This window comes from Erythrolamprus reginae, chromosome 2 (assembly GCF_031021105.1).
Source record: "Erythrolamprus reginae isolate rEryReg1 chromosome 2, rEryReg1.hap1, whole genome shotgun sequence".
In the NCBI taxonomy this organism is placed as follows: Eukaryota; Metazoa; Chordata; class Lepidosauria; order Squamata; family Dipsadidae; genus Erythrolamprus; species Erythrolamprus reginae.
The window spans coordinates 32,808,320-32,823,707 of record NC_091951.1 but is presented as its reverse complement, the minus strand read 5'-3'; the positions used below and the strand labels follow the sequence as shown (position 1 = coordinate 32,823,707).

General features: G+C 40.7%; 1 protein-coding gene across 4 annotated transcripts in view; it reads right to left on the bottom strand.

Annotated features, from left to right (window-relative positions):
- Positions 1-15,388, bottom strand: part of PPT2 (palmitoyl-protein thioesterase 2) — a 77,640-nt gene that overhangs the window by 11,899 nt on the left and 50,353 nt on the right. For all 4 annotated transcript variants that reach the window (XM_070737699.1, XM_070737698.1, XM_070737700.1 and 1 more), the window contains 5 exons: positions 13,541-13,707; positions 9,804-9,957; positions 8,615-8,710; positions 4,321-4,428; positions 1,168-1,251 (listed from right to left, as the gene is read on the bottom strand). In XM_070737699.1, coding sequence (XP_070593800.1) covers positions 1,168-1,251; positions 4,321-4,428; positions 8,615-8,710; positions 9,804-9,957; positions 13,541-13,696 — 598 coding nt within the window. In that variant the 5' untranslated portion in view covers positions 13,697-13,707. The remainder of the gene's footprint in view (positions 1-1,167; positions 1,252-4,320; positions 4,429-8,614; positions 8,711-9,803; positions 9,958-13,540; positions 13,708-15,388) is intronic.

Sequence of the window (15,388 nt, the reverse complement as noted above, 5' to 3'; positions counted from 1 at the left end):
GCAAAGCCTTGTGGGAGTGGCAGTTTAACAATCTTTGAAGTGCCATGTTTTTGCCTCCAAATGAGACCATTCAAGGTGGCCTTTGCTGCATTTTTCTACCCTCGGGAAGAACAAACACCAGTTCAACAAACACCAGTTAACAGCAAATTCTGGTACAAGTATTAAGGAAACTAAGATAATACTGGCTGTCCTCTACCTACAACAATTTGTTTAGTGAATGATCTTAGAACAGCACTGAAAAAAGTGACTTATGACCATTTTTCACACTTATGACCGTTCCAGCACCCTCATGGCCACATGATCAAAATTCAGATGTTTGGTAGCTGACTTATTTATGAAGGTAGCAGCGTCACATGATCCAATTTGTTGCAACTTTCTGAATAAGCTAAGTTAATGGAGAAGTCAAGTTCACCTCACCACCATGTTACTAACAACTGCACCACAACTATAGTGATTCACTTAACAGCTGTGGCAAAAAAAAGGTCATAAAATGGGGCAAAATTCCCCTAACTACTGTAACTCGCTCAGCATGGGAGACTTTGAGCTCAAGTGTGGTTGTAAGTCAAGGACTACCTATATTTTGAATTAACCACAGGAATATGTGGCATTTATCTATCTATCTATCTATCTATCTATCTATCTATCTATCTATCTATCTATCTATCTATTATCTATCTATCTATCTATCTATCTATTTATAGAGGTGAGTTTTAAGGAGTTTACTGAAGGCAAGGATTGTGGAAGCAGTTCTAATCTCCGGGTGGAGCTGGTTCCAAAGAGTCAGGGCCGCCACAGAGAAGGCTCTTCCCCTGGGACCCGCCAGACGACATTGTTTAGTCGACGGGACCCGGAGAAGGCCAACTCTGTGGGACCTAATCGGTCGCTGGGATTTGTGCGGCAGAAGGCGGTCCCGGAGATATTCTGGTCCGATGCCATGAAGGGCTTTATAGGTCATAACCAACACTTTGAATTGTGACCGGAAACTCATCGGCAACCAATGCAGACTGTGGAGTGTTGATGTAACATGGGCATACCTGGGGAAGCCCATGATTGCTCTTGCAGTTGCATTCTGCACGATCTGAAGTTTCCGAACACTTTTCAAATGTAGCTACTCCACCTCCTCTCCCCTTCTGTACTGGAATTGAAGGTTATCAAAAAAACATTTACCACTTGCATTGGGATGAAGCCTCTCGTCATTCAAGACGGCCAAGAAATTGCTATTGTTGAGGTAAAGATCTCGATGGTGGGGATCTGAAAATGCAAAAGACACAGGGAGGGAGCGGAGGAGAGAAAAGTTGAGAGTAACCTTTGTTTCTATACCAAAGCAGTACTTCTTAATTATTTTCTGTTACACACACACACACCAGGAAGAAGTAAACATTTCACACCCCAACTCTCCACTGAGACTGTAAATAGTCTTGAAAATGTCTTGCAAGTTCAATCAAACTTTTCAAACTCGTGAGACTTTTTCTTTTAGAATGGGCTGCCCTCGATACAACAGCGAGGAACGTGAGGGAGGTACCAGTACAAGTGTTTAGTGTTTAGAATCACTAAAGGCAGTGAAAGGCTACCAAAATTTTTACTGTCACACTGTGGGCATGGCTTATGCAGGATGCCCTGCATTTTATTTCAACATCTTTCTGTGCAAATTGGGTGCTCCATTTTCGCTACCCCACTGCGTCCCCTACATGGTCCGGGCAGCAGCCCACCCCTGACTAAAGGATATACAGTGATCCCTCGATTTTCGCAGGTTCGAACTTTGCAAAAGGTCTATACCACGGTTTTTCAAAAATATTAATTAAAAAAATACTTCGCTGTTTTTCCCCCTATACCACGGTTTTTCACACCCGATGACGTCATATATCATTGCCAAACTTTTGTCTGCTTTTAATAAATATTTTTTTAATAAACTTTAATAAATAAACATGGTGAGTAATAATCTAAATGGTTGCTAAGGGAATGGAAAATTGCAACTTAGGGGTTTAAAGTGTTAAGGGAAGGTTTGCGATACTGTTCATAGCCAAAAATAGTGTATTTACTTCCGCATCTCTACTTCGCGGAAATTTGACTTTCGTGGGCGGTCTCGGAACGCATCCCCCGCGAAAAGTGAGGGCACACTGTATATCAATTAAATCACTAAATCAGCCTTGAGATTTAGGGCAATGTATGAACCTAGCCCAAATTTCTCTGTCCTCCTACATTTTAGATATGAAAGTAGATCTGAGCCAATTTTTAATCCTGGAAACGAGCAATTAAAAATGCTAATTTAACACTTTTGGCATAGATGATACTATTTTGTATAAGCAATGCCTCAAACAGCTCCCACACTGGAAAGGGAAATTGTGGATAAATATTGGCCTGTTAAGGAATTATGTGGAAGTAAGAGGCCAAATCAAACACCCCACTTAAGACATTATTTAATGTTAAGCTAAATCTATAGTGTGAATTCAGTTATTATCATTTGAAAACCACAGCTTACGGCTTAGTGAACTGTATTCACCCAACCCAATTACATTTGGCCATCCAATTTGGCTTAGGATAAGAACCAGGCCAACAGATGAGTTCACCCGTTGCATGAACCACAACGCAATTTCTTTGGTGACCGCTTAATGTTATTAGCTGAGCTACTGGAAATTCAGTGGGCTGCAACTGGCTTAACCACCGGTTCGTGATCGTGCTTCCGTTTAACACACTCATGTGCAGCATTCAAAATACAGCAATTTGAAGCTCAGCGGCTTAACTTCTAAAGGCAGCCCTGGTAAGTAGAACAGTGAAAGGACAGAAATCAGCTGCACTGCATAAATCAGCTGAACCAGGAAGAAGGAAATACAGTAGTGCCTCTAGATACGAGCTGCTCCACATGCGAGTATTCCAAGATACGAGCCACGAGGGGAGAGAAATTTCTTTTCAAGACCCGAGCTCAAATTCGGGATACGAGCCGAGCGTCCACTAGGTGGCGCAAGAATCCTTGCTTCTGGTTATCTCAGAGGGGAAAAACAAAGTCTAAAGCCATTTGTTCCATATATGAGTTGTTCGACATACAAGCTCCCTTCTGGAACGAATTAAACTCGTATTTAGAGGTACTACTGTATAGGACAGGATAGGGCAGGGGCTTGGGGGGGGCAGCTGATTGTCGGAACTACCATTTCACCTGAACCAATCAGAACCAGCAACAGCCCACCACTGCAGCAAACCACATTTAAAACAAACCATGGCCTTACAAAAATATATGAATTCCGTAATATGGATGAAAACATTCTGGAGAAAGGGAGAGAGAAGTTCCGTGAGGAAGGGATCCAGCACGAGTCCGAAAGATCCGAAGACAAAAGTCACATGATTGTCAAGCCACTCCCACCTGGTCATATGGCCGGCAAGCCACTCCTATCCGGTCACTCTAGTCCTCAAAAACTGTAGTCCTGGTGACCGACCCAGATTTGATCTTGCAACATCATGCAAGATATTTTTGCCTTCTTTCGTAGGCAGTGATGGGCTGCCAAAAATTTTACTGCCCACTGTTTATTTTGTGGGTGTGGCTTGATGGTCATGTGACCGGGTAGGAGTGGTTTGCCGGCCATGTGACCATGTGGGAGTGGCTCGACAATCGTTTGACTGGGGGTGGTGGCTTAAAGGTCATATGACTAGGTGGGAGTGGCTTTCCGACCAAGATAGGTTTTCGAATAGGAACTTGGACTCTTTTTCAGTTGATTAAGTCACATTATTTGAATAGCCACAAAAAGGACAAATGACAGACAGCATTACTTGTTGAGGAGCACAGTAACATTTTAAGGTTTTGTGCTGAACCCACAAGGTTCAGTATGATAACACATTAGGCAAGTAGCTCAGTTTTCCTTAATTGCTATAAAAGTTCAGTTCTAGATAATGATTAAGATGGTTAAAGCGTTTATGGGTAAAAACATGCTATTTAATTATTTCCTATATTAAAAGTAAATTTTATTATTATTATTATTATTATTATTATTATTATTATTATTATTATTATTAATCAGATTTGTATGCCGCCCCTCTCCGCAGACTCAGGGCGGCTAACAACAATAAAAAGACAATGTAAACAAATCTAATATTAAAAATAATCTAAAAAACCCCAATTAAGGATCATGCTAAGGTACTAGAGAAGGAAGGACAATAAAAAAATTATTAAGTATTCAATAAATAGTGCATGAACTTACTACCCCACTGTGTCCCCCCTCCTATGGGGGCAAAAGTCCATTATTGTTCCTAGGTGAAAACAGTTTAAACCCGCCAAAGCCCCCCATGAAATGCAGAATAACTGCTGAAGTCACAAAGCCGACCGAATTTTACCATTCCAGTAGTTGCAGATGGAGACGTCTTGACCCAGCTGTGTGTAGCAGAGGCGGTAGAGGTTGCTTTTCATGTAGTGCGGAAAGAGCCACTTCAAGTACTTGGTGTCTGCATTGAAAAAAGAAACATAGAGGATGACAGTGAGCAGTTTTCCCCGCCACTGTTTTAAGTTCAGGATCTTCTATCCGAAGGGATGGCAAACCTTTTTAGGCACCGTGTACCCAAACTGCGGACGTGTGCATCCTGAAACTGAAAAGTAAGTGTGCGTATGCAAATGTGTGCATGGGTGGACATGCACGAACATGCACAGCAGAGACCTGAAGACCAGTTGGCCGGCAGGAAGCAGGGCATCCAAACACCGGCAACGCGGCAAGAAATAAGATCTTTTTCTTTCGTGAGCTTCTGTTTCGGCATTTGCAGGAAAAGAGAAGCCCACAAATGAAGCACCACGCAGATCTGACCTGGGGCAATGGTGCACGCTGCCACCTCTGTCACATGTGTCATAGGCTCACCATCACAGATATATCCTTTTATTTGTTTGTTTGTTTATTTAGTTATTTAGTTATTTACGGTAGTTATTTAGTTATTTAGTTATTTAGTTATTTAGTTATTTAGTTATTTAGTTATTTAGTTATTTAGTTATTTAGTTATTTAGTTACTGTATTTAGTTATTTAGTTATTTAGTTATTAGATTTGTATGCCGCCCCTCTCCGTAGACTCGGGGCGGCTCAGAACAGCAATAGAACAATTCATAACAAATCTAATAATTTAAAAACATTTTTAAAAACCCCATTATTAATCAGACATATATACAAACATACCGTACATAAATTGTATAGGCCCGGGGGAGAAATCTCAATTCCCCCATGCCTGGCGGCAAAGGTGGGTTTTAAGGAGTTTACGGAAGGCAAGGAGGGTGGGGGCAGTTCTAATCTCCAGGGGGAGCTGGTTCCAGAGAGTCGGGGCTGCCACAGAGAAGGCTCTTCCCCTGGGACCCGCCAAACGACATTGTTTCGTCGACGGGACCCGGAGAAGGCCAACTCTGTGGGACCTAACAGGTCGTTGGGATTCGTGCGGCAGAAGGCAGTCCCAGAGATATTCTGGTCCGATGCCATGAAGGGCTTTATAGGTTATAACCAACACTTTGAATTGTGACCGGAAATTGATCGGCAACCAATGCAGACTGCAGAGTGTTGGTGTGACATGGGCATATCTGGGGAAGCCCATGATTGCTCTCGCAGCTGCATTCTGCACGATCTGAAGTTCCCGAACACTTTTCAAAGGTAGGCCCATGTAAAGAGTGTTACAGTAGTCGAATCTCGAGGTGATGAGGGCATTTTGTAACCTATTGTAATTTTGGGAGTATAAGAGGCACCTGTTCCCCTGCTAAAAGAGGCTGAAAATTTGGGTGCATCTTATCCTCTGAATGTAGCTTTTTGGAAGTTTTTTCCCCCAGCCCTAATGATCTTTCTGGCTGTTCCCAGCTTTTTTCATTGCTAGTCCTTCAGAAAAAAATGGGTTTTTTTAGCCCTAATGTCTTCCCGGCTTGCAGGTTTGTTTTCATTGCTACTCTGAAGAAGATTTTTTTTTCCAGCCTTAAGTCTTTACAGGCTTGTTTTCATTGCTGTTGCCTCCAAAGAAGTTTTTTTTCAGCCCTAACCAAGGGATAAAATCATGTGCTGAAGCTGATCAGACGAAGGACACTAGCCAGGTGAATAGGCTAGTGTCTATTCAGGCAGATTTTTTCCCTATTTTCCTCCCCCAAAATTAAGGTGTGTCTTATGCTCCGGTGTATCTCATACTCTGAAAAATACGGTAATCTGATGTTTATAGATAGGATCACCCTGTATGCAGGGAAGGCTAAAGCACGCAAGACAACTAGCTTGGGTAGCCATCCCTAATCTTACTTTTTAAAGTAAATAGCCGTACGCATCCCAGCTAATTTGGGAGCTGAAGTCCACCCACTTTGAAGGTGGCTCCAGTTGGAAAAGCTAGGAGATGGGGCTGTCAAAATTCCAGAGATTTCCATCTGAGCAATGCAAATATAAATATAAATAAATGCATAATGCTAAATACAGGTAGCCCTGGATTTACAAGTTCATTTAGTGATCAAAGGCACTGACAAAAGTGACTTATGACTGTTTTTCACACTTATGAGTGATGTCACATCCCTGGGGTCATGCAATCAAAATTCAGATTCTTGGCAACAGTCTCATATATATGACAGTTTCAGTGGCTCGGGGTGATGTGAACAGCTTTTATGGCCTTCTGACAAGCAAAGTCAATAGGGAAGCCAGATTTACTTAACAACTGTGAAACTAATTTAACTACTGCAGGGATTCCCTTTCTTATGGCTAGAAAGGTCATAAAGTGGGGCAAAACTCACTTGACAAATGTCTTGCTTCACAATAGAAATTTGAAACTCATCTATAGTCATAAGTCGAGGACTACCTGTATAAACCTGTCTGTCTGTCTGTCTGTCTATTTAATTTCTAGGCCGCCCTTCTCCAGGGGACTCAGGGTGGCTTACAAAATAAAATTAATACAAAATTACAGATAAAATTATCACCCTATATAAATAGATGAAATATAGTTTATCTCCCTATATAAATATACATAATATAGTTTAAATATATAATAATAGAAACAAATGCATAAATGGGGGTGCAAAATTGAAACCTGGATTGGTGAGACATCAACGGTAAACCAAACATGACAAGGAATAAGATAATGAAAACATTATTTCTTTGTTGTTATAGAAATGACTAGTGTCTATCAAAAATGTAAAGCAAAAAGTTTGAGTTTCTAACTATACTTCTACTCTATTCCAGGGGTAGAATTTTATATTCAGTTTCCTAAATGGTTGTCGCCCCTGGAAGCAGTAATGCACCCTAACCTATTCTGCTTAAATAATAGAATTACTTATAAAAAATTACTAAATGAACAAAATCAATTTAAATCAAGGGAAGATCTAGCAGAAGAGGGATTAAGTATCGACTGATGGCCATATTTTCAATTGCAGAATAAATATAAAGCAGACCTGGTAAGATATGATTTCCAACTGAATTATCAAGAAATAGATGAAATTCTAATAAGCCCCGAGGAAAAAACAATCTCGTGACTGTATAATTATATGCTTAAAAATAAAATGGAGGAAGAGAGGGTAAAGGATGTAATGATTATCTGAAAATATTATTCTTTCTTTGTTGTTATAGAAACGACTAGTGTCTATCAAAAGTGTAAAGCAAAAAGTTGAGTTTTTACTATATGTCTACTCTATTACAGGGGTAAAATGTTACCAGTTGAGCCTGGTTTGGTCTTACTGGTAGCCATTGTTGTTGTGTATACTCCCTTTCAGCCTGGGGCATGCTCGGATTTAGAATTGGCCAATTTACTTAATTTACAGACAGAGGGGAGTGTTAGTGAAGGAAAGGAAGAAGATTGTAACATACACATAGGTTCAGATGAATCTAATGGGCAGGATTGGAGATGGGTTAACCCCCGCTTCAGAAGCTACCAGAAAAGATTAGAGGAAGTGAGAGGGAGGAGATTATAGGACCTTAGAGATGAGGAACTAATTAATTAATTACCTCACATCCGGATGTGAATGGGAGAGAAGCTGATTATGTCAATTTTGTAATACCAAGATGGTTTCTTTCCAGTTGCGCTCCCGGCACGGAAACAATTAACCATATGATTTATAACCTGGTTTTATGGCTCTTCGCTAGCACTGATTAGCCCATAAATTTTAGAATGACTTGTGGAATGTTTTGAAGTTACTACTGTGATAATCTGCCTACTGCTTAACTGGGAAACAAGAATGAATGGCAGTAATAGCAACTGTTTTAATGAAAAGTGAAAGGAAAATAAAGAGGAGTTTTCCTGTGTTTTTACAAAAATAAGGTTTCCAGCAATCATTTGTTCCAATTATTACCTGAATTAGCCTGAAACCAGAACAGCCGTGGCCTCCGGTGGTTTGGAGAACTGGTAGCAGTAACAGTGTGAAGCTGTACACCTGCCAGGGCGTCGTCATTTTCTTGTTTTTCACCCTCTGCGCATGCATAAAGCCTTCTGCGCATGTGCAGAGTGTGAAAAAGCGCACACGATGGAAGCGCATGATCCAAACTGGTACGGAAGATAGGTAGCTTTTAATGCTGCTCTGTTCTACTGCATTGAAAAGAGTTATAAGTCTCTGCTTTCTTTTCTTCCTTTTCCCCCCTTACACTCCAGACTTGCATCGAAATTCCCGCACAAATGTCACCAGAGCATCCCTTATCCTTGTTTCATTACTTACCTCCATACTGCCCCATTTGTGGGGACGAGAGAGAGATGAATGTGTCCACATTGTGGTCGGGCATCGTAGAGAGCAGAGCACGACAAATGAGTCCTCCTGCAGGACAGAGTGAAAATTGGTCAAGGAATTGCGCAGCCGGTATCCAAATAGATCCACCATGCTGACACAGACTTGTACTTTTAAATAAATAGCAATAACACGTAGACTGGAAGAGACACCCCAGGAACAGCTAGGGTGTGCAGTGGCAATGCAGTCTACTTCAGCTAACTGCTAGCTGCAGTTCAGCAGTTGAAATCTCACCACCAGCTCAAAGTTGACTCAGCCTTCCATCCTTCCGAGGTGGTAAGATGAGGACCTAGACTGTTGGGGGCAATAGGCTGATTGTGTAAACTACTTAGAGAGGGCTGTAAAAGCACTATGAAGTGGTATATAAGTATAAATGCTGTTGCTACTTATATACCACTTCACCAGGCTTTACAGACCTTTCTACCACTTACAGAATCTGTATATGGCGCCCAATTATTTGGGTCCAAACTAGTTGGCCCCCAACGTATCAGGAAAGACTTCATGAACTCAATCTGTATAGTCTGGAGGACAGAAGGGAAAGCGGGGACATGTTTGAAACATTTAAATATGTTAAAGGGTTAAATCAGGTGTGATCAAAGGATGCAATTTACATTGCCTGGGGTAAACAGGACGAAGGCTGTGATAAAAGACCTTGCTTTGTGGTAAACAGGAGATAGCTGTGTTAACAACAAAAGGTCCCAGGTAATTGGCCATGAGAGTCATTTGCTCAGTGAAAAACTGGTTACGTGCCATATGGAGATAGGAAGGACTCGGAAGTTGTGTCATGTTTTAGAGTTACGTTATTGGATGTTTGTATATCACTTGACATGTATGTGTAATCATTCCCATTTGCATATTCCCCCAATAAAAGGAGGTGCACAGCTCAATACTGTGTCATTTCACCCAGAGAGAGATGTGTCCAAGTCTTCTTTCTAGGATTGGCATTCGTGAGTGACCCCCCATGGCTGGGGTTGCTCTCAGTCCCTTTGAGACATCGTTCCCCTCAGGGACTTTGCAGCACCCTCAGTGTGTGGCTCACTGCACAACCCCACTGCTCCAGCTATTCAATTTAAAGATCTTAACAGAAAAGAATCAAGTTTTGGAAAAGGGGCCACAAGCATACCTTGTGAATAGCAGAAAAGGTGGACCCCGTCCACAGCATTCTGCATAATAGGGTAAATCGCTTGTCGGAACCCCTCCACTTGCATCCATAGAGATTTCAAGCTTTCCGTTCGGTCAAACAAATCCACAACTGAAACGTTGGTTCCTGGATGAGTCTGTAGGAATTTGACAAGGGGGAAAAGCACAAGGTATTTTCAATCTTTTATCCCATTCTTTGGACGCTGGGAAAAATCAGTAAGGGGCATGCAAAATTGCACCATAGTGCCTTCTGTCCCCTTCTTGTTTCTCTTTTACTAGTATCATGTATATAAATATTATATGTATACCATCAATATGTACGTGACAAAACAAACAAACAAATAAATAAATAAATAAAATAAAAGTTACATAAAGTCATTTTTTCCTTTTGGTAAAGTAACAACATACAGCTTTCAACAGAAAATATAAAAGATTTACAAAGAAGAAACAAGCTACCATATTTTCACAGTATAAAACGCACCCTTTTCTTTCCTAAAAGAAGCTGAAAATTTGGGTGCGTCTTATACTCTGGATGTAGCTTTCTCAAAACTTTTTTTCTCACTCCTAACAAAGTGCTAATGATCTTCCTGGCTCTTCCTGGCTTGCAGGCTTGTTTTCACTGCTACTCCCTCCGAAAAAGGTTTCTTCAGTCCTAACAAGGTTCTAACAATCTTCCCAGCACACAGGCTTGTATTCATTGCTACTCCCTCCGATGAAGGGTTTTTTCCAGCCCTAACCAGGGGATAAAATAATGTGCTGAAGCTGATCAGACTAAAGACACTGGCCACATGAATACCTGGTAGGTAGATTTTTTTTAACCTATTTTCCTCTCCCCAAATTAAGGTGCATCTTATACTTCAGTGCATCTTGTACTCCGAAAAATATGATAAGCCGTACACTACTCCAATCTGTGTCCTCCTAGATACAAATTTCATAATAAACATAAAGCTACATTTGTTACTTAGTCCCAATTTATTCCTTATCGCCATCGGCGAAGATCTGATCATCCAGTTTTTCCTAAATATTCTTGTTCCAAACCAACAAAGTTGCTCAAAGTTTAGTCACTACACAACCACAGTTTAGTCACTACACAGTAGTCATACTGTGCAGAAAACAGCAATCCTAAACTTGTTTTGCCTTGTAATTTGAAGAAAGTGTCTTTGATGATACCCCAAGATGGGGGGGATATCTCCTGGTGGTGATTTCCACCCTCCTTTCTCTTTCATGTATTGAGGCAGTGTGATGTAGTGATTAGATCAGGGCAAACTTGGATTAATGAGATCTTGGCTCATAATCCTACTGAGACATACAATGGTTCCCTGGTACTCAATTGCTTTGAAACTCATCGAATTTGGTACTCAGCGCATTTTGACATGAACGTTTTGTCCTGATAGTCGTTGTTTGTTTAGTACTCAACATACGAGCCAGAACTTTTCAGCGTCAGCTGTCTTGTGATTCATTACATTATTCCTTATGGGAAAAATCTGTTTGGTAATAGTTTTTGGAACCAATTAATGATGAGAATTGAAGTACCACTATAATTGTCAGCCACTATAATTGTCAACCAATTAATGATCAGTATTGAAGTACAACTATAATTGTCAACCAATAGAGTGCTGCAAATGAAAAATGGGGTAGAGGAAGGGAGTATGCTGACTAATCTTGAAAAAAGAGTTAAATTATAATTATCTTTGTTGGGTAGAATTTCCATAATCAAGATGAATGTTTTACCAAAGATGTGGTTTCTATTTCAGACATTATCAATACCAATGATTGATGGATTGTATAATTGAAAACAATGGCAAAAGGATGTTTCTAAGTTCACATGGCAAGAGAGAGGGGGAAAACTGAGACTAAGCATAAATTGTTGCAAGACAATTAAAAGAAAAAGGAGGCTTGGGTTTACCAGATTTAAAATTATATTTTGTGATCTGTTGCTTGGTCTGGATGAAAGAATGGGTGACCTTTCAAACCAAGAAATTATAAGATTTAAAGGGTCATGAGTTGAGATTTGGATGGCAATAAAACATAGAAACATAGAAGTCTGACGGCAGAAAAAGACCTCATGGTCCATCTAGTCTGCCCTTATATTATTTTCTGTATTTTATCTTAGGATGGATATATGTTTATCTCAGGCATGTTTAAATTCAGTTACTGTGGATTTATCTACCACGTCTGCTGGAAGTTTGTTCCAAGGATCTACTACTCTTTCAGTAAAATAATATTTTCTCATGTTGCTTTTGATCTTTCCCCCAACCAACTTCAGATTGTGTCCCCTCATTCTTGTGTTCACTTTCTTATTAAAAACACTTCCCTCCTGGACCTTATTTAACCCTTTAACATATTTAAATGTTTCAATCATGTCCCCCCTTTTCCTTCTGTCCTCCAGACTATACAGATGGAGTTCATTAAGTCTTTCCTGATACGTTTTATGCTTAAGACCTTCCACCATTTACCAACTTCAGAGTTTCAGCCTTTATTTTCTCCTGCCCAGAAAAACCAGATTTTCCAGCACACTCCCTGTGCAATATCAGCCTGTTTATTGCACCACAAAGGAGTATGTACGGTATGTTCTGTCTACAGCCTGCTCAGAATGAGTCACCGGAGGCCCTGAAAAATAAAATACTCTCTAATCTAGATTCAAATCAGGACAAGGTGGCTAGAGATGTTCTCCCTCCAAGATTAGCAAAGGGGAGGAGAAGAAAAATATAGGAGAAAGAGGGAAGGAGGAGAAAGGAAGAGAAGAAAGGAGGAGAGGAGAGAAGAGGGGGTGAAAGGAGCAGAAGGAAAAGGAGAGGAGGAGGAGGAAGGGAGGAGGAGAAGAGGAGAGGAGGAGGAAGAGCAATGGAAACTGCAGTTTAATGTTTCCAAATGTAAAATAATGCACTTGGGGAAAAGGAATCCTCAACCTGAGTATTGTGTTGGAAGATCTGTGTTAGCAAAAACTTCAGAAGAGAAGGATTCAGGGGTAGTGATTTCTGACAGTCTCAAAATGGGTTAGCAGTGCGGTCGGGTGGTAGGAAAAGCAAGTAGGATGCTTGGCTGCATAGCTAGAGGTATAACAAGCAGGAAGAGGGAGATTGTGATCCCGCTACATAGAGCGCTGGTGAGACCACATTTGGAATACCGTGTTCAGTTCTGGCGATCTCACCTACAAAAAGAGATTGACAAAATTGAACGGGTCCAAAGACGGGCTACAAGAATGGTGGAAGGTCTTAAGCATAAAACGTATCATTAAAGACTTAATGAAGTCAATCTGCATAGTCGGAGGAGAGAAGGAAAAGGGGGGATATGATCAAAACATTTAAATATGTCAAAAGGGTTAAATAAGGTTCAGGAGGGAAGTGTTTTTAATAGGAATGTGAACACAAGAACAAAGGGACACAATCTGAAGTTAGTTGGGGGAAAGATCAAAAGCAACATGAGAAAATATTATTTTACTGAAAGAGGAGTAGATCCTTGGAACAAACTTCCAGCAGACATGGTTGGTAAATCCACAATAACTGAATTTAAACATGCCTGGGATAAACATAGATCCATCCTAAGATAAAGTACAAAAAATAGTATAAAGGTAGACTAGATGGATCATGAGGTCTTTTTCTGCCGTCAGTCTTCTATGTTTCTAAGAGAGGAGAGGATTAAAAAAAATATTTATGAGGTCAACGTCTATAATTCCCATCATCCCTCATCAGTCTGATCAGTGTGGCCTCCCCCACTCACCTCATTGATGAAATTAAGCAAGAGCTGGAAGTCAGAAGGGCTGTCAAACAGGCCATGGACAACGATGACAGGCTTGTAAGAGGCGGTGAACGTGAGGAAGAGGAAGGTGAGGCAGAAAGCAGCCAGCAACCGGAGACAGCCTCGGTGGTGTGGCATGGTCTCACCAGCTGGATGAGAGAAAAGGGTTAAAATGACTTTCAGTCCAAAAGTAAGAGATTTCTCACTGTCCATTTAAGGCAGCAATTCTTTCCTCTGCTCAACAATATATTATGGAGTGACTGACCAACCTAGAAGTGGGAAACACTGAGTCTACGGCAGGTGTCCCCAAACTTGGCAACTTTTAAGACTTGTGGACTTCAACTCCCAGAATTCTCCCAGAAGTCCACAAGTCTTAAAGTTGCCAAGTTTGAAGATCTCTCTAGTCTATGCCCATGTCAAGAATGGGCGGGAGGGAATGCATTGGAATGTAAGGGAGGTTTGGGAGGGAAATTTGAAATGAAAGTCTTGAGACTGGAAGCCTGAGATGGATCCAACATTTATTTGATTTATTTATTTATTAAATTTGTATGCCGCTCCTCTCCGCAGACTCGGGGCGGTTCACAACAGCAACAGAAAAACAGTGCAAAATACAAATTCAATAATTAGAAAGCTAAAAACCCATAATTTAAAAAACATTCACACAACATACCATACATAAACAGTATAGGCCTGGGGAAGATATTTCAGTTCCCCCATGCCTGATGACAGAGGTGGGTCTTAAGGAGTTTACGAAAGGCAAGGAGGGTGGGGGCTGTTCTAATCTCAGGGGGGAGCTGGTTCCAGAGGGTCGGGGCCGCCACAGAGAAGGCTCTTCCCCTGGGACCCACCAAACGACATTGTTTGGTCGACGGGACCCGGAGAAGGCCAACTCTGTGGGACCTAATCAGCCGCTGGGATTCGTGCGGCAGAAGGTGGTCCCGGAGATATTCTGGTCCGATGCCATGAAGGGCTTTATATCCAAGAACATCCAAGGCAAACTCTTCCCAAAACAATGCAAGTGCAAATCACCCGTGGAGAATGAATGATGAAAGGTCCAGGGAGAAAAGGGAAAGTTTTCCTATACTGTTTGCGCATGAAATAGTTAAATCTGGTTTTTCTACTTCTGTACCCATAGGGAATCCTCAGTAAAGTTATACTCTTGGTTAAAAAAAATCTCATAAGTTTCTTTTGCTGTCTACCCCCAGAGAGACAGTATCTTTGCATTAAACTTGTCAAAATAAGGTACATCTCTCTGACATCTTGTTTTTTGTGGGCACTCTGTTTCATATTTTACACTCGTAAGTTCAAGTTGGTACAATCCAAAGCATGAATTCTGTATTTCTCTCTGATCCAATCCTCCTGACCTTTTGTAAAACCTTAAAGTTTTCTGTAAGACTTTAAAGACTTCCTTCCATAAGAGCTTAACAGACCTGGTTTTGCCAGTTGGTTTGGAGCTCCAATGGGGAAGCATCCCACTGGAAGTGGTTTTTAAAAGTTTTTTTTAATTTATAATGCAATTAAAAACAAAGCAAACATAAAAGACAAATAGACAAGTACATTACGGATAATCCAGTTTACATATTTCTACTTGGTTACTTCTCCTCCTAAATATACATCCATTATCTTTCTTAAAAGGAAATGGAATAAAAAGAAATAAAATTCTATATATCTCCAAATTTTGCCGTTAATTCATCATCCTGGCTTTCCTCTTTTTCCACCAATGATAAAATTTATCCCAGGTTTCAAAATACTCTGTTTCATTTTTCTCTTTTAGCTCCTTTGTTAGTCTGTCCATCTCTGCACAGGATAATATTTTATATAAAATCTCTT